At 59.6% G+C, this 24,151-nt stretch overlaps 2 protein-coding genes across 4 annotated transcripts in view; one reads left to right on the top strand and one right to left on the bottom strand.

Annotated features, from left to right (window-relative positions):
* The window catches only part of RAI1 (retinoic acid induced 1), a 129,854-nt gene extending 117,302 nt beyond the window's left edge, over positions 1-12,552 (top strand). Inside the window, exons 4-6 of the mRNA XM_025360919.1 lie at positions 4,712-4,805; positions 10,504-10,553; positions 11,076-12,552. Of these exons, the coding sequence (XP_025216704.1) occupies positions 4,712-4,805; positions 10,504-10,553; positions 11,076-11,090 (159 nt within the window). The 3' untranslated portion in view covers positions 11,091-12,552. The remainder of the gene's footprint in view (positions 1-4,711; positions 4,806-10,503; positions 10,554-11,075) is intronic.
* A 592-nt stretch (positions 12,553-13,144) lies between these two features.
* SREBF1 (sterol regulatory element binding transcription factor 1) overlaps positions 13,145-24,151 on the bottom strand; it is a 27,847-nt gene continuing 16,840 nt past the window's right edge. For 2 of the 3 annotated variants that reach the window (XM_025360921.1, XM_025360920.1), the window contains 18 exons: positions 21,485-21,922; positions 20,934-21,121; positions 20,715-20,849; positions 20,092-20,313; positions 19,338-19,452; positions 18,772-18,992; positions 18,334-18,535; positions 18,037-18,215; positions 17,535-17,796; positions 17,285-17,451; positions 16,925-17,093; positions 16,288-16,396; positions 15,897-16,006; positions 15,679-15,811; positions 15,313-15,478; positions 14,623-14,823; positions 14,420-14,531; positions 13,145-13,925 (listed from right to left, as the gene is read on the bottom strand). In XM_025360921.1, coding sequence (XP_025216706.1) covers positions 13,696-13,925; positions 14,420-14,531; positions 14,623-14,823; positions 15,313-15,478; positions 15,679-15,811; positions 15,897-16,006; positions 16,288-16,396; positions 16,925-17,093; positions 17,285-17,451; positions 17,535-17,796; positions 18,037-18,215; positions 18,334-18,535; positions 18,772-18,992; positions 19,338-19,452; positions 20,092-20,313; positions 20,715-20,849; positions 20,934-21,121; positions 21,485-21,922 — 3,359 coding nt within the window. In that variant the 3' untranslated portion in view covers positions 13,145-13,695. The remainder of the gene's footprint in view (positions 13,926-14,419; positions 14,532-14,622; positions 14,824-15,312; positions 15,479-15,678; positions 15,812-15,896; positions 16,007-16,287; positions 16,397-16,924; positions 17,094-17,284; positions 17,452-17,534; positions 17,797-18,036; positions 18,216-18,333; positions 18,536-18,771; positions 18,993-19,337; positions 19,453-20,091; positions 20,314-20,714; positions 20,850-20,933; positions 21,122-21,484; positions 21,923-24,151) is intronic. The other variant, XM_025360922.1, reaches the window with a different exon arrangement.

The raw sequence follows: 24,151 nt of genomic DNA, 5'->3' as shown, positions 1-24,151 counted from the left end.
GATGATCTGCAGAGTCCTCAGCCTCTCCGGGGTGTGTGGGGGAAGTGGAGGCACCCGTCTGGCTAAGGCAGGTCACACTCGCCTACCCTGTCCCAGGAGACTTCCCCCTGTGGCCCCTATGCCCAGCCACCGCCACTCTCCCACTCACCTGGCATCTTCAGGCTCCAGCCCCACCCAGAGTCCACTGGGCCCCTCCCCATGCTGTCACCGGAGATGCCGAGGCCCAGAGAACAGGAGGACTCCCAAGATTGAACGTCAGGACAGCCCTGGGCGGTGCAAGAGCAAGTTGCCCACCCTCTGTTCCTGTCTCCGTTGCCTCTGGGATGGAGCTAGGGGCTCAGGGGAAGACCCTCCCCGGCGACACAGGCTTGGTGCATGGACCCAGTCACAGGGTTCCTCCCTCTGCAGGACAGTCCACGGGGTCACACAGTCACAACAGGCAGGGCGGGTCAGACCTGGACCCTCTTGCCACTGGCTCTGAGACCAGCTTTGGAAGCCATAGTCACTGAGCGCCAACGTGAGAGAGGGAACTCTGGGGCCGCGCCACCATGCACCTTTGGGGCTGTGACCTGCCCTCTCTGTGCCTCCGTCCCCCTCGCCCCTAACGTGGGTGTGAGGGTGCCCATGGAGGAGGGTCGGGAGGGTTAAAGGAGGGCACCTCCGAGCCCACCGAGCGCAGCAGCCCTGTGACAGTAGGTGCAGAGGGGCCTGGTGGCTCTGGTGACAGCGGGCTGACGTTCTTAATGGTGTCACCACTTCCCCAGCACCATATGGTACCTCTGTGCCCGGGCCAGTGGGGGCGGTAGGATCCACCTCTCCCCCAGGGCCATGCTCCTGCCCCACATTCAGCCCCGACTCCACTGCCTCATCCAGACTTCCATGGAGTGGCGCTCCCGGCTCCCAGTGCTGTGTGGTGGCTCTCAGTGGGGACGCCTACAGCCTTCTCTGAGTGGCCCTTGCCCTGAGTCCCGCCCCCTCCACTCCTTCCTTCAGCCGCCTATGTGCAGCTGAGGTCACAGGGGAGCCAGAGGCTCGGGACAAACACTGCCTGCATCTGAGTGATTCAGTGACCTGGCAGAGTGGCCCCAGCAGGTAGCTTCACCCCTCCCCTGCCCAGCCTCCTCCCCCATCGTGGTGCTGCCCAGCTGCTCCTCGCAGTACACCCCTGCAGCCCCTCTGAGCAACCCCTGCTCCTAACGGTTGCCGTAACGTTGCCTGGCCAAACCAAGGTCCCGGTGGGGGACCACTGTGTTAGCCGCCCACGCCTCCTAGTGTGTCTTGAGCACCTGCTTCCCACTGCCCATGGGGATGGCTAGAGACCTTCTCCACACCCAGACGCCCTGCCCACCTCACTCCACCCTCCGCCTCAGAGGAAGGCTCGCCCTGACAGGACACCTGCAGCTTCCTGGTGCCACGGGCCTTGCTTGTCCAGCAGATGGTGGCCTTGGGCCTCTTCCCTCTCCCCTTCCCAGTTACAGTGATGTTTTGCCTCTCTCTCTGTCTCTCTCTCTCTCTCTCATATTACTGGCTCCTTCCCAGCGCCTTGAAACAGGTTCAAGTCTCTTCCCATCGTCAAAAAATGACCCTCAGATCACCAGCCCCAGCTGGCTGCCACCTTCCCTCCTTCACAGCCCCATTCCTGAAAGCCTTGTCCCCACGGCGTCCTCGGTCAAGCATCCTCACCACGAGCTGCCTCCATGCTCCCTGACACTCACGTCCCACCAGGCTGGGATCAGGTCGTCTCCATGTTCCCTGCAGGCAGCACTGGCCGGCTGAAGGGAGGAGGGGTCTGCCCTGAGCACCGACCGCCCCATCCTGTCCCCGGCCCGTGGGTGTCTTACCACCCATGCACACACAAGGTCCTGCTGGACTGAGGAGACAGTGTGTGTTGGAGAGGCGCTAGCTTCCCTATGCCACACGGGGGCTGGAACTCGCCAGCCCAGCCCATGCCTGTCCATTGCGCCATGCTCCAAAAATGGCCTGACAGCCTGCATGATTGGGGCCGCCCCGGAAAGGTCGGAACCAGGAACACCCTGCCAGAGAGATGGGACATCCTGGAAGAATGGGCAGGGTCGGGGGCTTCCCAGGGTCACTTTTGGCTCACCACCCCTTCCTGCCTCAGTGGCTTGGGGGCACCACGCTCCTTGGACCCCGATTCAAAGCTCTGCTGAGGGCTAGTTCCATAGCTCCAGGCGAGTCACGCATCCTCTTGAGAACCTCACAATGTGAAACCCTGTTAGCAGGATTGTGGGGTTCTGTGGATCACGTGGGACCTGTCTGGCATGTGGAAGGGGTTTGGGGTGCAGCTGCGTCCCCGGCCCCAGCACTGCCACACCCCTTGGTCCCTTGACCTCACTTTTGTGCTCTGGAGGGCAGAACCTCTGAGCCAGCCCTCGTGGAGGGCTCCATAGCCTTCTCCCTCGATGGCCGTTTCTGGGAGCTCTCCCCGCCTGCTGTCTCTGAGCCCTGCCTGCCCCTCCCCCAAAACCATCGTAGACCCCTACCTCCTATCCAGATGGGGCCTGGCCATGGAATGCTTGGGGTGAGAGGAACCCATAGCAGGCTCCAGGCATCGTTCGGGGGCTGGGCGGTGTCTGCAGAGGCCCCACCTGTGGCAGGGTTTACATGCTGTAGCCCCTGCCCTCCTCTTGGGTAGCTGGGGTCAGAAGGGCCTGAGGCCTCACGCTCTCTGCATCTCAGTTTCTTCACATCTAAAATGCCATTCAAATGCCTGCCTGAGGGTGGTTGGGGCCTCCATGCAGTAAGTGGAGAGAAGCCTTCAGCCAGAGGACCCCCATAAACCTTAAACATCCAGACACTGAGGGCCACTCACGGACAGCGGCTGGCTTGTGTGTCATCATCCCTTTTGGGTTAGCAATTGGGGACGCTGGACCCCAGATCCCCAGGAGGCCATCCCAGACCAGGCAGGAAGAAGGCCTCAACCCTGAACTGAAAACCTGAAATTCTAGAACAAACCCCAGAGCCCACTCCCAGTGTGGGCAGCGGGGAGGGGAGCGTTCTGACATTTCTCAGCTGCTGTGGGTGGGATGGAGCGCCCACCCTGAGCATGTGGGGTCCTGTGGGCCCCTGCTCCAGCCTGGAGCCAGCTGTGGGGGTCAGAGACCAGCCTGGAGCCCTCCAGCAGGTTACTCAGCCTCTGCTGTCATTGGTAACCTGGGTAAAATAACAGTAATCCCATCACAAGGTTGCTGTGGGCATGAGACTTCCAGCCATGCCTGGCACATAGGAAGCTATTGTCATTTGTTTCACTGGCTTTGCACCTGGGCACAGGCCACCGCCCTTCTGCTGCCTTCGCTACCTCGCCCCCTGCCCCCCGCACGGTGGCACTGTGCCTCTGGCACCTGGTGACCTCTCCCTCCCCAGCCTCAGGTTTGCTTCACTCTTCCAAGGGCCTTTTTGGCGTGACTATCCTGTCCCGGCCATGTCCACTCCAAGCAGCTGGTCCAGGTGTGGGGCAGGCCCCAAGCTCAGCAGAGGACAGTTTTGAGACTTAGAGGAGGACGGCATCAGATTTACATGAAGTCAGCATCTCAAGGGATTAGCACGTCACCGCCTCCTCTCACAGGTCTGAGAGCCGGTCCCCTGGAGGGTGCAGGTCTCATCCTAGGTAAAACAGTCCCAGCCTAGCTTCAGTGCTCCTGCTGCCAGAAAGGGTAGAAAACCACGCTGATGCCTTCGCTGTTGCCTGGAATGGGAAGCCTCAGTTTCACCATCATCTGTAAAGTGAGATTAATGAAAGGGGCCCACAGAGGGCCGTTAGAGCCAGTAGGCCGGGCGCGGTGGCCACACCTGTAATCCCAGCACTTTGGGAGGCCTAGGCAGGCAGATCACCTGAGGTCGGGAGTTTGAGACCAGCCTGGCCAACACGGTGAAACCCCGTCTTTACTAAAAATACAAAAATTAGCTGGGTGTGGTGGCATGTGCCTGTAATCCCAGCTACTCGGGAGGCTGAGGCAGGAGAATCACTTAAACACAGGAGGCGGAGGTCGCAGTGAGCCGAGACCATGCTCTTGCACTCCAGCCTGGGCGACAGAGCAAAACTGTCTCAAAAAAAAAAAAGAGTGAGCCAGCGGACAAGGACACACACCACACCCAGCACGCAGAAAGCATGCAGCAGATGCTGACTGGTAGCCACAGCCATGGTGGTAACTGGCATCACTGGCCCAAGGGGGTCTCCCTACCCAATGTACCAGTCCAGGTGGTGCTAAATGACCCACGCTTGTGGGCATGTGCACCCCAGTGCTGAACCTCCTTCTGGGAGATTTTCAGGCACCATTTTGGAGAAGGGAGGCGGGGACCACAGCTGGCCGGCTAGCCTGTAAGGCTTTTTTTTTTTTTTTTTTGAGACAGGGTCTCACTCTGGTGCCCAGGCTGGAGTACAGGCAGTGGTGTAATCTCAGCTCACTGCAGCCTCGACCTCCCAGGCTCCAGCAATCCTCCCACCTAATCCTCCTGAGTAGCTGGGACTACAGGCGCACACCACCACCCCTCACTATTTTTTGCAGAGACAGAGTTTCACTATGTTGCCCAGGCTGGTCTCAACCTCCTAGACTCAGACGATCCTCCCACCTTGGCCTCCCAGAGTGCTGGGATTACAGGCATGAGCCACTGCACTCAGCCTACCAGCATGTAAAGCTTGAGGGCTGGGCTCCAACTGGAGACTCACCTGCCTTTCCTTTCTCCTCATCAGACGTGTTCCAGCTGCCAAGAAGCCGGGGCCACCATTGGGTGCTGCCACAAAGGATGCATCCACACCTACCACTACCCGTGTGCCAGCGATGCAGGTACGAGCCCGCCCGGGAACAGGAGGGCATTGGAGCGCATCCAAACAGTCCAGGGGGACCCTGGGCACAGCTCCCCAAACCCAGGCCCCATCTCACTCTTCAGTTTTCCTCCTCTCTTGCCCCAGCAATTCTTTATCTTTCTGTCCGCATAGACCTCTGCTGGGCAATGCCAGGGACATGGAAATGAGGCATTCCCCAGTCACCTGCTTGAGGGGTGCCCAGAGCAGTGAGCGAAGATAGAGGTGTAAATTACAATGTGGAATGCTGTCTGTGGAGCCGTCATTGCCAAGGGGCGGGGAGGATCTCAGGCCTCAGAGAGAAAGGGGCATTGGGGGTTGGGCCTTTGAAGGATGAGTAGGAGTTCACTGAGCGGAGACAAGGGGAAAGGCACTACTATGACAGCAAAAACCAAATGAGTTGGGGGTGATGAGATTCAAAACAGAAACTGAGACCCATGATCTCCTGTTGGCCACAAGGAGCAATTGTGGAAGCTCTGAAGCAGGGTAACGGGGTCTGGAGGTAGGCCCAGGCTCCCCTCATCCTCCCCCCAAGTCCCTCCTCTCACTCATGCATTCATTTGTTCCACAAGCATTTATTAAGCCCCTACTATCACTGGGCACACAGAGTGACACTGCATGGACTGGAGCTACCCAAGAGCCCTTACCTTTATCGACCAGGTGGGGAAACTGAGGCTCAGAGACATTCCTTATTTCATCCAAAGAAAGCAGTTGCTTATGGTACAATATTCGTCATTGGTGACAACAATGTTTTGGGAGATTTGGGGCCAACTTTGGCCTGGATTCAAACCCTAGTGATAGTGGGGGTTTTCGTTTTTGTTTGAGACAGGGTCTTGCTCTGTCACCCAAGCTAGAGTGCAGGGGTGCAATCATGGCTCACTGCAGCCTTAACCCCCTGGGCTCAATCATCCTCCCACCTCAGCCTCCCGAGCAGCTGAGACCACAGATGTGCGCAGCCATGCTGGCTCCTAGTAGTGTGTTTATTTTTATTTATTTATTTATTTATTTTTGAGACAGAGTCTCACTCTGTCTCCAGGCTGGAGTGCAGTGGTGCGGTCTTGGCTCACTGCAACCTCTGTCTCCTGGGTTCAAGCGATTCTCCTGGCTCAGCCTCCCAAGTAGCTGGGAGTACAGGTGTGCGCCACCACGCTCAGCTAATTTTTGTATTTTTAGTAGAGACGGGGTTTCACCGTGTTGGACAGGATGGTCTCGATCTCTTGACCTCATGATCTGCCTGCCTTATCCTCCAAAAGTGCTGGGATTACAGGCGTGAGCCACTGCGCCCGGCCCCTAGCAGTGTTTTTAATGTGTGGTCTTGAGCAAGTTGGTCAGTATCTCTGCACGCAGTTTCCCCACCTGTATGATGGAGATGATAATAGCCTCTTCTCTGCAGAGCTGCTGGGAGGAGAGTGAAATAATGAACACTACCCACACAGTGCTGCCTCAGTCCTGTTTTGGGTCCAGCCTCTGTGACCTCTCCCCTGTACCCTCAATCCCTCCCAACTCGGGCCTGGAAAGAGGTGAAGTCATAACCCACCTCCCAGCAGACAGAGCCCAGGTCCCCCAGACTCCCATCACTCTCCCAGCAGCCCCACCTACTGCCTCCCCTCCTCACCTGATGCCCTGCTGGCTTTGCCTGGACAGAGGGGACCACAGCCTGTACCCCACCTGCCTGCTGGGTCCCCAGCCAGTGTCAGCCCAGTGGAGCTGCCCCAGGGAGGATACAGAGGACTTCGAGTGCTGACAGTTCCTTGGCAGGGGCTGAGCTGCCCACACCCAGTGGGGAGGGGGCTTGCTGGAGCTGGGTCGGGGAGGATTCTCACTGGCTCCACCCTTCCACTCTGAGCAGTGTGAGCCAGAGTTTAACATGGACCCTGCCACTTGCCCAGGCATGTGGCCGCACTCCTCTTAATAGCTGCCACGAGTCGCATTCCTCCTTCCACAGTGATTAACTTAGCGCCAGCTCCACTCCCAGCCCTGCGACAGGCCCATGTTGTTTCCAGCCATCTTCACGGATTGGCTGCCTCACCCACAGCACACAGCATGGCGTGGACAGTCCCAGGACTTAATGCCCTGGCTTTCTTGTTCCATGTCTATGTTCTTTCTCCTACCCCAGCGCTGCCCAGTCCCCCAAGGGGCTTACCCTTGAGTGGGACAGACAGCAAAACCATGGTTCTTGGCCACAGTTAGGGAGACCAGACAGGAAGTAGAGTATGCACTGTGGGAGAGGTTCATCCTGTCTGAACCAGGAAGAAATCTAGGAAGACTTCCAGGAGGAGGTGACATTTAAGCCAGGCCTGAAAAAATCAGGGGAGCTGGGCAGAAACTATTTAGTGGTGGGACTTGTATACTAGGCTTTGAGCAAGAGAACTTTTGTTTCAGGTAAAATCCTAGAAGGATTCCTCATATAACAGGGATCCCTGTAGCGCCATGAAGATTGAGGCAGGAAAGGGACTGGGAATGCTGTAAATGGAGACATACACCTCAGAGACTGTGCTGGCACAGAATCCATGGGACTTGATGATGAGGGAGAGGGAGGTGGCAAGCCTGATGCCCAGCTTCCCCGTGAAGGGGAGAAGTAGGGTACAGACGTGCAAATGGAGTTATTAGCTGCTGCTGCAGAGCTTCTGGCCCTTCCAGGCCCAGCTTCATTTCTCCAGCGCCAGCCCTTCATTATTCCTCAAAAGGGCATGAGTTGGCCACAGACTCTGCTGGGAGTGGGATGATCTAGGGTGGCCCCAGCTGGACCAGCTTGCCTTTGCTCTATGCGGTCTCATCCTCCAGCAGGCTGGCCTGGGTGCGTCCTCATGGCGGCAGCAGGGCTCTGAGAGAGTGGAGGTCACAGGGCCTGTCACAGCCTAGGTCCTGGACTTCACCACGTTCTGTTAGCCAAAGCAGATCCCAAGTCCAGCACAGAGACGTGCAGGCCACCTCTCCATGGGGTGAGCTACAGAGCCACACCACAAAGGACCCGGGTGCGAGGAGGGGACGGGGCTGCTCTGCCAGGCCATCTACACACACGGCAGTTCCCTTTGGCCACACTGCAGCAGAGGCCGCTGTGGACATACAAAGTGTGGGCATCTGGGCTCAGGACCGAGTGTCGCCCATCATCAGCAGGCGGGGGCTCATCAGAGCTCTGGAAGGGACAAGATAGCGGGGTTGTGTTCACCATGGAACAGCTGGCTGAGGAGGAGGGTGGACCCCTGGGAAACTGAGGAACAGCTGCCAGAGAAGGCGAGGGGGAACAAGTAAGCTCGAGAGTGAAGGTGGGGAGGACGGGCGCTTGGGGTACAGGGAGGGCCCCCAGGGCGACTCTTTCTGCCAGCCAGGCGGCGGGGGGTGGGGTGGGAGTGAGAGGGCACTGAGGGAGCGGGCTGGGCAGGCTGATCCGATGTCTGGCCAGGGAGGAGCCCCAGGCCTCTGCATCAGGCACTGGGACTGCAGGGCACCAGGGCTGCCCATTGGCTGCCAGCCTCTGCCCTGCACCGCGCTGTCCTGGCCTACTCATCTTGCCACTTTCCAATCCTTGTTAAGGAACCCACTTTGGAGACAAGCAGTGACTCTGAAGAGCAGGCAGAGGCTGCTACACCCCAGTGTCCTGTCTGAACCTTTCCCCACTCAGGCCCTGGGGCCAACCTGTCAGTGAGCACCCAAGTTCCCCAGGTGCAGGCACCAGGTCAGGAGCCAGATCATTGAGGATTGGCCTTGCCCAGTCACTCCCGCTCCGTGCCCCATGTGGGGTGGTGCTAGGGCAGTGCTGAGGGAGCCAGTTTGGAAGTGGCAACCTCCTACCCTCAACTTCCCTTGGTGGGAGCGCCTGCAGTACCCAGGCGTGCGGGGGCAGGCCTGGGGTTTTAGCCCAGTGTCTTTGGAAAATCTGGTCCAGCCCCAGAACTGCATCTGGCTTGCCTGAGCCAAGGGAAGGGGAACAGCCGTGGCACATCTGCAGCTGCTGGCCCTGAATGGCAGTTTCCAGGTCCAAGGCACTCCCAGCTTCTGGAGACAAGGGGAGACCGCCTAAGAGAGGCCTGCTACCGCCCAGCCCTGCCCTCAGGGCTGCAGAGCTGTCCCCGCCCTGCCTTCTGGCCACCACCCTGTCACGATGCCATTGCACAGAGCCAGCTCCAGTGTGAAAGGAAGATTGTGTTGAAGACAGCACCAGCCTTCAGCTACTTTTGGGTCTGGGGTTCAGAACAGTGGCTGGTGAGGCTTGGGGGGAGGGGAGCCCAGAAGGGGACTAGGGGCTGGGGGGTCCCTGGGGGAAAAGCCAGCTTCTCCCTAGGTGGCAGCAGGCAGGGGAGTGGGGACTCGCTGAGATAGCAACACATCCCGGGCCTAGGTGGGCATAAGCACTGGCCATGCTCGGCTGTCTTCTCTGCCCCGCCTCCTGCACCCACTGCATGCCACACGTGTGCAGGGTGGTTTATTTTTAAATTTTATTTGTTTTATTTTATTTCATCGGAGACAGGGTCTGGCTGTGTTGCCCAGGCTGGAGTGCAGTGGTACAATCATAGCTCACTGCAACCTCCGCCTCCCAGGCTCAAGTGATCCTCCCGCCCCAGCCTCTCCAGTAGCTGGGACTACAGGCATGCACCACCATGCTGGCTAATGTTTGTGTTTTTGATAGAGATGAGGTTTTGCCATGTTGCCCAGGCTAGTCTTGAACTCCTGGGCTCAAGCGATTCACTCACCTCATCCTCCCAAAGTGCTGAGATTACAGGTATGAGCCACTGCTCCCGCCAGAGTGGTTTCTGTACACTCCCATCCTTCCATCTCCATGATAGGCATACAGTAGGTGGCATAATGCCCATTTTACAGATGTGGAGACAGGCTCAGATAAGTAGCAGATGTTCAAATCCAGGCTTGCAACACCACTACCAGTCCGTGCACAGGGGTTCATGACGTGCTCACTGGAAGTCAGTGAGCTCTTCCAGGAGCCGGGCATACATCCAGGGAAGAAGACAGAGCTGGTGCCCTCTGGGAGCTTGCCTGAGAGTGGGGAGGAAACAAGGAGCAAGGCCGGGCGCGGTGGCTCACGCCTGTAATCCCAGCACTTTGGGAGGCCAAGCGGGGTGGATTACCTGAGGTCAGGAGTTTGAGACCAGCCTGGCCAACATGGTGAAACTCCGTCTCTACTGAAAAAACAAAAATTAGCCCGGTGCGGTGGCGCATGCCTGTAATCCCAGCTACTCCGGAGGCTGAGGCAGGAGAATCGCTTGAACCCGGGAGGCGGAGGTTGCAGTGAGCCAAGATCGCGCTACTGCACTCCAGCCTGGGTGACAGAGTGAAACTCCATCTCAAAAAGAAAAAGAAACAAGGAGCAAGAGAAGATCACACAGGTCAGCCTCTTAGGAGGCAGTGACAAGTGCGGCTGGCAGAGTAAGGCCGGAGGGAGGGAGTGAGGGACTGCCTCAAGTGAGGAGGGGCGGCTCATGGAACTCAGCGGGAAAAGCTCTCGGTGGAGGAGGTGAGGTGAGTCAAGACCGCCAGACCAGGAGCCTCACCCGCGCCGTGGAGTGGAGTGTGGAGGGTTTTGTGCAGGATCTGATTAACTCTTGGAAAAGAGCCCCTGCAGTCTAGAGCCGCGCGGGCAGTGCGGCTCCCCTCCTGGCGGCCTACAAAACCCCACAGCTGTGAGCCTCCACCCCGTCCTAACCACCGAAACTTCTCTTTGGTCACAGGTTGCATATTCATCGAAGAGAACTTTTCTTTGAAATGTCCCAAACATAAGGTAGGGGACCACAGTGTTTTGTAGGGGGAGGGGTGTCAAGCGGGAGACGAGCCCCACCTCGCACCTCCTTCACAGTCCGCCGCCCCTTGGCTGCGCAGCCCCGCAGGGCCCAGCCCGAGAGGGAGGGAGCTCTCCTCGCCCACCCCCAGGAGCCCCCGCTGCCGTCCAGCTCAGGTCCCCGTCCACTTGCGCGATGCCGCCGCAGCCGCCGAAAACCCGCCGGCGTCGGGGCATGGGCAGCCAGGGGCTGAAGGGCGTCCCTGGGACGGCCTCCCCGCAGCTCCCCAAGATAGGTGACAGAGTGGAGCAGGCGGGGGCGCGGGACGGTGGCACGGAGGTAAAGGTGAAGGTGGATGGGGTGGGGCCAGAAGGGGTGGGGCCGACGGCCTCGGGCGGAGACCCCAGCCGCGCTCTAGCGTCGCCTGGGTCGGGGGCCTGGGGGGCGGGCCCACACCGGGGGCGGGGCCTGTGGCCTTTGAGGTCCGCGGTCGTCGGTAACGGGTGGGCGGGCGTCTTTTGCAGAGGCTGCCGTTGTAATCCACCCCAACGGCCGGAGGAGCCGCCGGAGCCCGCCTGCCCGCCCGCCGCCGAAGGAGAGGAGCCGCCTGCGCAGCCCCCGGGCCTTTGAGCTGCTCCCAGTGCGGGTCCAGAGCCGATCCTTGATCCGGGTCCCGGATCGTGGATCCGGCCGCCTAGGGCTCAGACTTGCGGCCCCGGGTTGGGAGGAAAACCCGTTCCGGAGCCGCCTGCTCCCGGAACCGGACGGCACAGGGCGTTCTTGCCCACCCCAGGGGCCAGGCTTGCGGAGGGGGAGCCCGCGGAGCGGCCAGACTCCCCGGGGCGCTCAGCCTCCGGCGAGGGTGCGAGACGGCTTTGGCCTGGGGACGCTTTTCCCCTCTGGAATCTCAAGACGACGTGGCACACATTCCACGTGGGTGCTGTCGCCACCCCAGTTGGTCGTGGCGTGCAGCTGGGAGCCCTGGGCTTGGGGGTGGGGGTCGAAACAGTTCTGGAAGAGGCGGAGGGCGGCTCCTGGCTCCGTGGACTAGGCGGGGGAGAAAGGAAGCCTTTCTAAGAGCGGGCTAGGCAGGCGCTGGAGGGACCTGAGCCTTTGGAACAAACCGTGCGGAACGCTTCCAGGGGCCTTCCCGCCCAGCCTTTGCCAGATCTGTCATGCGTTTCGGGCAAAGCCGGGGTAGACCTGGGCTGTGCTCAGTTAGGGGTTGCGGGCTCTCCGAGAGGTTGTGGGCGGGACTGGGACACCCTTTGGCCTCTGTTCGTCCCCTTTCCAGTCCACCCCACCCCTGGAGCCCAGCCTGGGAGCGCAAAACCCAAGAAGCGGCCAGAACGCACCTCCGGCGGACGCGCGACCGTTGTGCACCACCAGGGACCGCCGCGCCCACTCTGCACGGGAGCAGGGACAGCGCTAGATTCGTGTACAAAACCTGTGTACCCCTCTATATATATGTTACATAGAATGTATATATGTTGGGAACATGCTCGCTTCTCCCGTGTGTCGCCGCCGTGCGTCGTGCGCCCGCAGCAGAGCCCCAACCGGGCCTTTGCCGGGTAGGGGGCTACCACGACGCCCCTTGCCCACGCAGCCACCACCGGCCTGGGCCAGTCCCTGCCAGTCCGTCTGCCTGTCCGTCCGTGTCCTCAGCTCTGTCCACGCTTCGATAGGCCTGATGCAGCCCCCAGCCCAGGGCCGCCCTAGCAACTTCCTGTACATATGACTGTAAAATGGTAAACGTGTGTATTATATCTGGCCTCGTTATATAGTGTATATATATGTATACATATACATATATATAATATATATGAAGACTGTAAATGTTAAGACGACTAGTGTTCTTATTAGTATATTGCTTCACACTGAAGATTGTGTGTATCGAGCTGTTTCTAAAAGATGTTTATTTTCCTTAAGAGTAAAAAACAGTCATTGCATTCAGAAAAAAAAAAAAAAAGTCAATAAAGATACAACGATTGTTTTGGAAAATCTGCAGCCCGTGGATTCCGACCAGATTCAGCTGGGAGCCGGGCCAGTTTTTAGGTTGGGGAATGGGAATGAAGGGAGGGGCTCAGGGGGGCATGAATGGAGTCAGGGAGCCCGCCCTTCACAGAACAGGAAGACTCTCCGCGCCTGTGCCCCCTCTCCAGTGTGGCGGCGGGTCGGGAGGGAGGAGGCTTCTTTGCTGTGAGAGGACGAGGGGCTAGGATGGGGGCAGGTGAGACGTGCCAGACTTGCAGGGAGACCCAAGCTGTAGCTCCTGTCATACAACAAACAGGTCCTGGAGGACAGTCCATCCTCCCATGCCACCCAGGGACCTGATGGGGACACAGCTGGGAGGTGAGAAGGGACAACTGACCCCATCGAGGCCCTAAGGGTTGACAGCCCAAACGTGCCCTGGGAACAGGGGGACAGGTCAGCTGGAGGCCATACAGCCAGCCCTCCCCACTCCCGCTACTAACATCAGAAAGAGCTAAGTTGTGGCCGGAGAGGGGAGGGAAGCCTTTTCCAAGGTGCTGGGGGAGGGCCCAAGCACTCTCACTGGTCAGCACATCAATCAGCTGAAGACACAAAACCCAGATTATAAATAATTTCATTTTTAATTCTCTGTACAAAACTTCTCAATCTATGAAAATAAAGTTTGCAAAAGGCAAAGTAGCACAGGAGCCTCAGGTCAGGAGGCTGAGCACGCTGACCTACACTATGTACACGTCTTCCCACGAGGGAGAGAGAGGCCTCTGGGGCTAGAGCCCCGCTTGCAGTCCGGGAAAGCCAAGTTGGCTTCCGTCAGCGCAGGGAAATGTACCCATCTCTTCCCTCTAAACAGGAGGAAAAAAGCCACTAAGGTGCCTGCAGAGCAAGGAGGGCCCCCCCCGCCCCCGCCTCGAACAGCTCGGCTCCTGCAGTGCCCCGATAGGCCACCAGAGGTCAGCACCATCATGGCCGCCGGTCTTAGGGTCGGGTTTGCGCCCCTCTGGCCTTCCACCCCGAAGGGACAGCGCAGCCGCGGGTGAACCGTGGAGGCCAGGGTCTCTCGCACTGCCTTCGGCCTTCAGGGCTTCGACACAGGACAGAAGCTGCACGGGACAGAAGTGGCTAGAGACAGGGGTGCTGAGGCCGGGGATACGGGTTCTAGCTGGAAGTGACAGTGGTCCCACCGCCCAGGCGCATGAGCATCTGCTGACAGTCGTGCAGCAGCCGGCGATCGCCAAGCTTCTCGAGCGTGCGCGCCGCCTCAGCCAGCATGCCCACGCGCTGCCCGGGCGCCGACAGGAAGCCAGGGGGCAGGTAGCAGGAGGCTAGCAGCAAGGCCTCCGCGTGCTCCCGCCTCGTGGGCCGCGGCTCCAGCTCCGCCACCGCGCCTGCGCACACAAGGATGTGTCAGGGATGGGGCTCAGGCTGGCCACGCCCCCGCGGGAGCCCCGCCCACACACAAGCAAAGGCACCAGCCGCCCATACCTAGTATACACGTCCCCCTCTCCCCACCCTAGTCTCAGCCCACACATAAAGTCCACAGACTGAGTCACGCACGTGTAGTCATATATCCCACAAATGACAGTTGCCCCACTGATTTCTTGTGAAAGAAACTGTCATCAGGTAACCACCAAGAAGATGCTTTTTTGTTTTTTTCCTTGAGATAGGGACTCTCCCTGTCACCCAGGCTCACTGCGGCCTCCAACTCCTGGGCTCAAGCGATCCTCCTGACTGGGCCTCCCAAAGTGCTAGGCGTGAGAGCCACTGTGCCAGGCCTGTCTGTCCCGTCTGACACACACGCAGCCTCCCTTGGTATCACACCCCATGTGTGCCCTTCCCTGCTGAGCAGACAGCACATCCCTGGTCAGCAGCTGCCCCTCACCTCCTTTGCCACCGGGGCCTGCCCGCCGCCTGAGACTGCGGTCGAGGAGTTGGTGTGTCCGTGTGGGGCTGGCCCCCGCCATCAGCCGGGCCGTGGCCTCATGTAGAAACACCTGGGGGCCAGGAGAGTGGAGGCTCAGGGCTGTCCCTCTCCACCACTGCCTGACTCCCCATCTTGAGGACAGGGAGCCATTGGGCACTCACCCTCCGCATGGCAGGCCGGAAGCTCTGTGCCAGCCGCCTCAAGCTGCTCAGGTCCCGCTGGAAGCCACGCAGCTCAAGGGCAGAAGCCTGAGGCCCGCTGCTGGTGCCCTGGGCTGCCGGGGCCGGGGCCGGGGGCTGCTGCTGCCGCCACAGGCTGGTGCGTACCACAAGGAGCAGGTCACACAGGAACAGCTGCACGGCCTGGGGGTGGCGGGCAGGGCAGGGTCACCAGGGCTCCAACTCTGGGAGGGGCAGGATGGGGGCCCGCGGTGCCAGGGGCCGGCTCCGGGCTGCACTGCCGAGGCACTGCACCCGCCTCACACACGTGCAATGCAACAGCAATGCACCGCGGGGCCGCCCGCCTCTCTTGGCCCCCACGCCCGCCACCGGCCCAGGAGCAGCTGTCCAGCCCTCCTGATGCAGGGCCTCCAAAGGGATCCTACCACACCATCCACCCCCATCCTCCCAGAATGGGGAAACTGAGGCCAGATAAGGGCAACCCCTCTCCTCTAGACAGAAGCCTTAGCCAAAAAGCAAGGACTGCTGGACCTCCTATCTGCTGGACCCCTCATCCTGTGCTGCTTGGGCTAACCCCATGGTCTTCTGCAGTCCCTGGGGCCTGGGGAGAAGGACCAGGGAATGGAAGGCTGAGTCCCCCAGCCCTGCCAGGCCCCTGGCCCCACCCCTCACCTTGTCAATGGAGCTGCTGGCTGGTGTGGTAGCCAGGCTGTCCTGCAGGTACCCACTGGCCTTCTCACAGATGGTCAGGCTGGCTGGACCAGACTCTGCCTTGGCACAGCCCAGCAGGGCCCGGGCAGCCTTGAAGGAGTGCAGAGCCGCCCTGGGCAGGGGTCTCCTGTTGGGACCAGGGCAGAAGAGTGCCAATCAGACCAGTCCACAAGCCCTGGCTGAGTGCCTCCCACTGCCCTGGCTCGAGTTCCCTGGGGATAAAAGGTGGTGACCCCTCCTGCACAAAGGCTGAGTGGAGGCATAGTGCCCAGGGGATGAGGGAGGCTGGGCCCAGGGCCAGGCAGGAGGAACCTGCCGTGCACTCACTCAGACTCCTGCAGCACCCGGGGCAGGTGCTCCACCAGTGGGCACAGCCGCTCAGCCGCCTCCTCGTCCCGCCGCAGCCAGTGGATTACCACAGCTGTCAGAGAGGCCCACCACTTGGCCACTGGGTCTATGCCTGCAAAAGAGGGAGGGTCCCCTGAACCCTCAGCCACGCTGCACGGGGACTGAGAAGGGAGCCAGGGCAGGGGCCGGGGGCTCACCGGTGGTGGTGGCCATGCTGGAACTGATGGAGAAGCTGCAGGCAGGAGCCCCCGCGGCATCAGAACAGCTGTTCAGCAGCTGCAGGTACCCGAGGGCATCCGAGAATTCCCTGTGGCAGGAGAGGGTTGGCTGTCGGGACAGATGGCAGGGGTCCTAGGAGGGTGCTGGCCCTCTCCACCTGCCCACTAGAGTACAGCCTGACCCCTGGCTCTGCAAACTGCCACTGTCTCCTCCCATAGGCTGGTGGGGAGAGGAAACCCAGAGAGGAACGAAGGGCGCGTGGCACGCATGGTAGCCTAGCTCTGGCCCTCTCCGCAGGGTTGAGGACAGAGCTATTCCCAGAATCCTGCTGGAGGAGCCTTGCCTGGAGGAGGGCACAATGACACTTACTTGTCCCCATCAGCTGACCCAGGGCTAGGGTTGGGCTGGGTCACACAGTTCAGTGCTCGCTCCAAGAGATGTTCCCGGAATAGCTGAGTCACCTGGGCCAGGGGGTCCACTGTGGAGAAGAGGAGGTGAGTGGGGTGGGGAGCAGGGCCCCACCCTTTTCTCCAAGCTAAGGGCTTTTGCCTGGGTGGGCTGGGGCCACACTCAGGGTCACTGGGAAGTGCCGGCATGCCCCTAGGTGCAGCCCGTGCCAAGGACAGGGGAAAACAGGTGGACATAACTACGCCAGCACCAGCGTTGGCCAGGACAACACTGAGGCCTGCCCTACGCTGCTCCCAAAGGAAAACCGACTTGAGAAGGCACCACTGTTGGCTCCGCTTCCTTACTCCACAGCGGTGCTGCCTGGGGTCACCTCTCCAATCAGCCACCTGCCCTTCAATCCCTGCATGTGCTTCTGAAAGCCCCAGTGGGAACCGAGACTCACCCAGGCCTTTCCCTTCCTACAGCCCCCACATCAATAACCCATGGCAGGGAGAAGGACTGGGGTGGCCAGAGACAGCCAGAGATTCAGGCGACAAGGGACAGAACAGGAATGAGGACATGGGACAGGAGAGGGGACAGGGAAAGGGTAAGAGAGCACCTGGGTTACCAGCCAAGCTGTACAGGGTCTCCCGTGGGGTACTGAGCACGGCCCAGTCCCCATCCACGAAGAAACGGTGGCCCACGGGGTGGCAGAGCCACTGCATGGCAGGAGGCACAGAGCCACTCTGTGCCAGGCAGGCCTGGCGGGCACTGCTCAGGAAGAAGCGCTGTAGGGGAGGGAAATGGGCTGTCACAGTGGACACAGGCTGGGGCCAGACCCCAGGCTGAGCCCTAGCTTGGCCTGGATCCCCCTTGGTAACCACTGCAACATCCCGTGTAACTCTTATCCAGCGAGCCTCTGGAGAGAGCTGCAGGGATAAGCCCCCCGCCCCACCCCACCCCCCCGCCACCCACTCACTGTCAGAAAATGCAAGGTCCGTGGGAGACTGGTCTTCACTCTCAATGCAGCTGCCACATAGATCTCGGCCAGCGTTGCCACAGACACAGCATCCCCTGCACACTCTGCCAGGTTCAGGGCACTCAGCGCCAGGTTGGTGGCAGTAAGGTGCCCGCCTGTGTACTTCCCTGGAAGGCAAGCAGGCATGAGGCTGTGGGTGGAGCACAGGCAGCAGGGAGCACCTCGGAGCCCGCCCCACGCTCCATCCTACCCATGGTGTGCAGCTGGTGCAGCTTATGGTAGACCAGGGCTGCGTCTCGGGCGCTGGCGCGAGCATCCACCCGCAGGGAACAGTCCCGCTGCAGGCCCCCCGCCCGGCCTGCCAGCCAGCGGCCCACCCAGAGACGCTGCAGCAGGTGACGGATGAGGTTCCAGAGGAGGCTACAAGCCAGGTCCAGGTGGGAGGTGGGCAGGGGCCGGCCCAGTGCCCGCAGGGCCAGCCACAGCTGCTGGGCAGCCTGGGCAAAGTCCCCCTGTGGATGAGGGTTTTCCAGGTGAGAAAAGTGAGGTCAGAGCAGCTGCCCCACAGCTCAGAAGAGCAATCCACAGCAGGCTCTGGAGGGGCGGTGGCGGTCTGCGGATGCACGGCCAGGCACAGGGAGGACAGGACAGATTCATGGTGTGCACAGGGAGAGCGGAACAAGAGTTGACACCCAGCACCCTCCCAGCCTGGGGTCCCTGCCCTGCCCACTCTGCCAGGGGCAACCCCTTACCCGGGCCAGGTCCAAGTCAGCCTGCTTGCGATGCCTCCAAAAGTGCACGGCGGGGCCTGAGTGCGGCCGCGTGACTGGCTCACCATAGACAAAGAGAAGCACCAAGGAGACCAGCACCAGCAGCCCATTGAGCAGCCAGGCCACTGGGGGCAGCAGCCACTGGGCCCAGCCAGGGCCATCTATGGACAGAGGGAAAGCTGGGGACACAGCTCCCAGGAAATCCAGAGCCCCAAGTTCACAAGCCTGGGGGCTCCCCCAGAGCGCCCTCCCAAAGATGCCAGGGCTGGCCAGTCCCACCTCTACTCTCGGTGCCCAGCACGTTGCGCCCAGGGCTGTGGTAGACGCTGGTGATATCTGAGGGGCCAGGAAGCCCCCGGGCCCCCAGCAAGGAGGCCAAGGGGTTGCAGGACAGGCAGAGGAAGACGAGTGTGCACAGGGCCAGGCGGGAGCGGTCCAGCATGCCCCGGCTGTGCGGAGACGGCCGCTGCTCTGGCTTTGCCTGGTAGGGGTGGACAGGGTGGTGAGGGCAGAACCAGAGGGGCCCCAGAGACCATGAGGCTGGGAAGGGGGGTCAGGATTCTGCCCACCTTACTGTGGGACCCCACATGGCTCCAGGCCTCAGTTATTCTGTCTATGAAATGGGAGGTAGGATCTGTTAGGGTCTTCCTGACCCTGTCCTGAGGTTCAGAGGATATGGCTGGGAGTGGGGAAGGGGGCACCGTGGCAGGGCCCAACCTTGCTGTCCTCGAAGACTGGGCTGTCAGGCTCCGAGTCACTGCCACTGCCACCACTGCCACTGCCCCTGCTGCCAAGGGACAAGGGGCTGCTCTGGAAGGGCGAGCCGGCATCCGAGGGGGGTGGGGTCAGTGTATCCTCCACCTCAGTCTTCACGCCCTCCATGAGCACATCTGTGTTCCCTTCACTGCCACAGGCCGACACCAGATCCTTCAGAGATTCTGTGGACCGAAAGGAACAGAGCCAGGAGTAAAGGTTGCATATGTGACCCCAATGAGAGCTTAGGCCCTTGGGGGTCTAGGGACTGCTGTAGCTCCTAAAGCTGGCCCAGGAAGCTTCGATGGGGCTGGGTTAGGGCCAAAGGGAGGCACCAGGGCTCTTTCAGGACCAGAGGTAACCAAGGGACTAGAGCTGAAGGTGGGGCTAGAGCCAAGGGTGAGGTAGGCGGGGCAGAGGGTGGGCCAGAACCAAGGGCAGGGTGGGGCTAGGGACAGGGGCAGGGCCGGGGGGTGCAGAGCCAGGCTAGAGGAGAGGCCCAACTGGAACTCAATAAAGCCAAGACTCACTGCTTTTGTGGACAGCAGTGCGCAGACTTAGGTTCTCCTGCTTGAGTTTCTGGTTGCTGTGTTGCAGAAAGCGAATGTAGTCGATGGCCTTGCGCAAGACAGCAGATTTATTCAGCTACACGGTGTGGAAAGGAGGAGGAGAGCACAGGTGGCCCGTGAGGTCGGGGGTTGTGGGGTTGGGGGGCCCTACCAAGGGGTTGCGGAGCTGCTTTGCAACACTACTGCCTCAGGACCTTTGCACTTGTTCCTTCTCCCTGAAATGTTCCTCGCCTAGTAGCACCCACCTCCCAGGCCGAGCATCGGGTTAGGATGTAAGATGCAAACAGCAGGGTCTGGCTAGCTGCTGCTGTGCCTGGCGCCGTCTCAGGGGGGCCTTCCCTGGCTACCACCAGGGGACCCTCACCATCCCTCTTCCTGCTTTCTCTGCAATGAGTCAAATGTGGTGGACTCGAGCACTTATTCATCCTGCCTACTGTCCATCTCCCCCACCAGAACATGGGCTCCTCTTTGAGGGACAGTTTTTGTCTGTCTGGTTCATTGCTGCATCCCCCATGCCTAGCACAGCCCCACCTTTATTGAAGAGGCCTGCAAACCCGTTTAACTAGATAAACGAGGCTGGCCAGGCCTGGGGATGCTGAAGCCCAATTCCCTGCTTGTCCAGGCTCAGTCTCACTCCCTCTCTTCCTTCCAGTTGCCCCTGATCTGTTCCTTCCTAGGGACACCCCAGTCTGTGCCCCTGCAGGCCTCTCCACACCTTTGCCTCAGTGCCCACCACCAGATCCTTGAGCTCAATGATTTTGTCATTGATGGAGGAGCGGTATCGCTTCTCAATGGCGTTGTGGGCTGTGCGCTTCTCTCCACGGCTCTGGGCTGAGCCCGGGGCCTTGCTGCCAGCCGCCAGCCGGTTGATAGGTAGCTTGTCCGCATCTACAACCAGCGGGACTGTTGCCAAGATGGTTCCGCCACTCACCAGGGTCTGCAGGACCAGGCACATGTTACCAGGTGTGCATGTGTGTGTGCAGACCCCACTCCCTTTTTTTTTTTTTTTTTTTTTTGAGACAGAGTCTCGCTCTGTTGCCCAGGCTGGAGTGCAGTGGCCAGATCTCAGCTCACTGCAAGCTCCACCTCCCAGGTTCACGCCATTCTCCTGCCTCAGCCTCCCAAGTAGCTGGGACTACAGGCGCCCGCCACCTTGCCCGGCTAGTTTTTTGTATTTTTTAGTAGAGACGGGGTTTCATCGTGTTAGCCAGGATGGTCTCGATCTCCTGACCTCGTGATCCACCCGTCTCGGCCTCCCAAAGTGCTGGGATTACAGGCTTGAGCCACCGTGCCCGGCCATCAGACCCCACTCCCTTATGCCCTGCCCACATTACCCACCGGCAAAGGCCCTGTCTGCACAGTGGTGCCAGAGACCAGGGGGCTGAGACCCGCCGCCTTCACAGTGGTTCCGTCTGTCTTCATGGCTGTGAGAAGCAGCGAGTCTGCCTTGATGAAGTGGGGCTGCAGCAGGACCTAAGGGTGGGAGAGGGCTTGGCCGTAAGCTGTGTGGCTGGGCCAGGGGCCGTGCCCTCCCCAACCCCTGGCCAGACCCCTCACCGGGACCTGCTGGATCTGCGAGGTCACAGTGGTCGTTGCAGGGGCTGCCGTGGGGGCAGCTGTGACTGTCAGTAGCCGCTGGGGGGCCACACTCTGGAGCTGGGTGTGCAAGGAGACGGGCGGGACCCCTGGCGGGGAAGCCAGTGGCAGGCCAGGCAGCGGCTGCTGGGTGCTCCCAGGAGGGCTCCCTGCAGAAATAAAGCCTGGGGCTGCAGGCACAGACTGCCCTCTCCCACTTTCAACCTGCTCTTCAGGTGTCTATCACCAACTGGCCTTGGATGAGTCATTGCTCCATGTGGCTTCCTATGGATAGTCCCTGCCTGGGCCCTGATGCAAATGCACTGGCTTCAAGGCAGGCCTCCAGTCTGAGGTTGCGCCTACCCTGGCAACGAGCACACCAGGACTGCTAGTAACACGGTGTCTCAAGCGCAGAGTGGAGCCCCAGTTTCTAAAGCCTGCACAGACCTCTACTCACATCACAGCGGAAGCTTCTTCCTGTGCTCCTGGGAGTCCCACCCCAGGTGTCCCCTCCCACCACACATCCCCCTTACCTGTGGAGAAGCCTCCCGGAGGGCTGGGGTAGCCTAACACGGGGGTGGAGCTGAACTGCGGTGGGGCTGGGGCTGGGGCTGGGAAGCTCTGTGGCAGGAGGGCCCCTGGCAGGGGCTGCGGGGTAGGGTTCTGCAGGATGCTCAATGGCACTGACTCTTCCTTGATACCAGGCCCAGGGGAGAAAGTGGGCACGGACGGGTACATCTTCAATGGAGTGGGTGCAGGCTGGGGAGGGGACAGGGGTGAGGGCGCTGCCTTCGGGCCGCTCAGGAAGTCTTCAAGAGAGGAGCTCAGTGTGGTAGGAGGTGGAGACAAGCTGCCTGGGGAGCTGGTATCGGGGCTGGCAGGGTCTGTGCCCCCTGCCCCACTCCCAGCATAGGGCGGGTCAAACAGGCCAGGGAAGTCACTGTCTTGGTTGTTGATAAGCTGAAGCATGTCTGTGAAAAGGAGAAGAGAATGTGTGAGCGAGGCAGAGACTGACCCCCAAACAGGGCATCGCATACATCCAAACACAACCCTATTTGCACAACCCTTGTCGGCACACAGCTGTGTGTGTGGGCAATGCCACCAGAACAGAAAGCCACCCACAGGAGCTGGTGTTCCCGACACACAGCCATTTCGCAAGCACCTGTGCTGTCTCGAGCAATGCCTGCTGCTGCGAGTGCGTCACAATACCTGGACAAGGTGGGCACCACAAGCCTCACAGTCTTGCCCCACAGCTAGGCTGGGAGGCTGGGGCTGAGCCCAGGGTCGGGCCCAAGACTGCAGACTTCAGAGCCTAAGCTCTTCCCACCACCCAGTATTTGCTCAAATATCTGGCAACATCCTTCGTCCACAGCAAACAGCAGGCTCACATTCGTTCACTCACTGACTCATTCGATGAGCATGTGCTGAGTGCCCACACTATGCCAGGCACTGTTCCTGGCTGTGAATAAGAAAAATCCCTGCCTAGAACCAGGCAACTTCCTGGGGAGCTGGGAATGTCCTGTATCTTCATGTGGATGGTGGTAAACTTTTACTCCTGTCTTCACGGGGCATGCATTCTACAAGACATCCACCTCTGAGTCCACACACACACATACACACACTCATACACACACACATACACATACACACACACTCATACACACACTCATACACACATTCATACACACACACACATACACTCATACACACACTCATACACACACATACACACACATACACTCACACACACACACATACACAAACTCACACACTCATACACACACATACACTCATAGACACACACACTCACACACTCATACACACACATACACACATACACACACTCATACACACACACTCATACACACATACACACACACTCATACACACTCATACACACACACACATACACACTCATACACACACTCATACACACACTCATACACACACCTACACACACTCATACACACACTCATACACACATTTACACACACATTCACACCTACACACATACACTCATAGACACACTCATAGACACACACACTCATACACACACTTATATACACACACACCTACACACATACACACACATACACACACACACACGTCCACACTGCACTGTGGACTCAGACCAGCTTCCAAGCATTTGCCCATGAGGTGACCAACCCTTCTAGACAGCTCTCCTGCCCTCTCCACAGTCCATCAGCCCCCACCCCACACAGAACAAAAGGAATCCAGAGGCCCAGGTGCAGCCTTCCCTGGCCCCACTGGGGCCTGTTTCTCAATGTGTGAAACGGGGGCATGTCTCCGTCCACAGATCCAGCAGCTCCAGTCTTTGGGACGGAGATGGGGATGGGGAGGGAGGAGCAGCTTAGGGCAAGTGGGAAAGAGGACAGAGGGGGTCTTCATATAGGAGCGATGGACCCTACACCCCACCATGGGCCACTCCTGGTCTCATCCTAAAAGGCTCCCCCAGCAGGATCCTCTGGGCGCTGAACTAGACAAAGCAACTTGGAAACTGCTGAGGAGTGGATGATTTTCCCCTCCCCTCAGTTCACAGCGGGAAGAGGGGCACAGAGAGAGGCAGGATTGCCTTGAGGCCCTGAAGAAGTGGTGGGATCCTCTGTGACCAAGGACCAACTGTGCAGCCTGGGCCCACTCTTCCTAGGGCAGTGCAGGATCTCCAAAGAGAATGGCGACAGGGAAGTCCCCCAAGAGAACCCCAGATCAGAGCAGGGTCCTCATCCACGCTGGAAGGACTCTAAGGGCGGGGGCCCGTGTCAGAAGGGTGGGTCTGGACCAAAAGCCAGGCCAACTGTGGGGCTAACTACATTGATGGAGCCAGGCTAGGCCGCTAATCCTCACCCACAGCTGAGCGGGCGGTGTGATCACTGGTCCCATTCTACACATGAAGAAACTGAGCTGTAGAGAGGTGACTTACTGGTCTAAGTTCTTATAGAGTCTGAGACTCAACTGAGTCCAGACTCTACTTGACTCCAATGCCCCAACCACTGGCCACTACCCTAGACTACCTCAAAAGATTAGCTCACGGCCGGGCGCGGTGGCTCAAGCCTGTAATCCCAGCACTTTGGGAGGCCGAGATGGGCGGATCACGAGGTCAGGAGATCGAGACCATCCTGGCTAACACGGTGAAACCCCGTCTCTACTAAGAAATACAAAAAATAGCCGGGCGAGGTGGC

The sequence above is a fragment of the Theropithecus gelada genome, chromosome 16 (genome assembly GCF_003255815.1).
Source record: "Theropithecus gelada isolate Dixy chromosome 16, Tgel_1.0, whole genome shotgun sequence".
NCBI classification, from domain to species: domain Eukaryota; kingdom Metazoa; phylum Chordata; class Mammalia; order Primates; family Cercopithecidae; genus Theropithecus; species Theropithecus gelada.
Note: the sequence above shows the minus strand (reverse complement) of the source record. Positions and strands in the feature narration are given on the sequence as shown.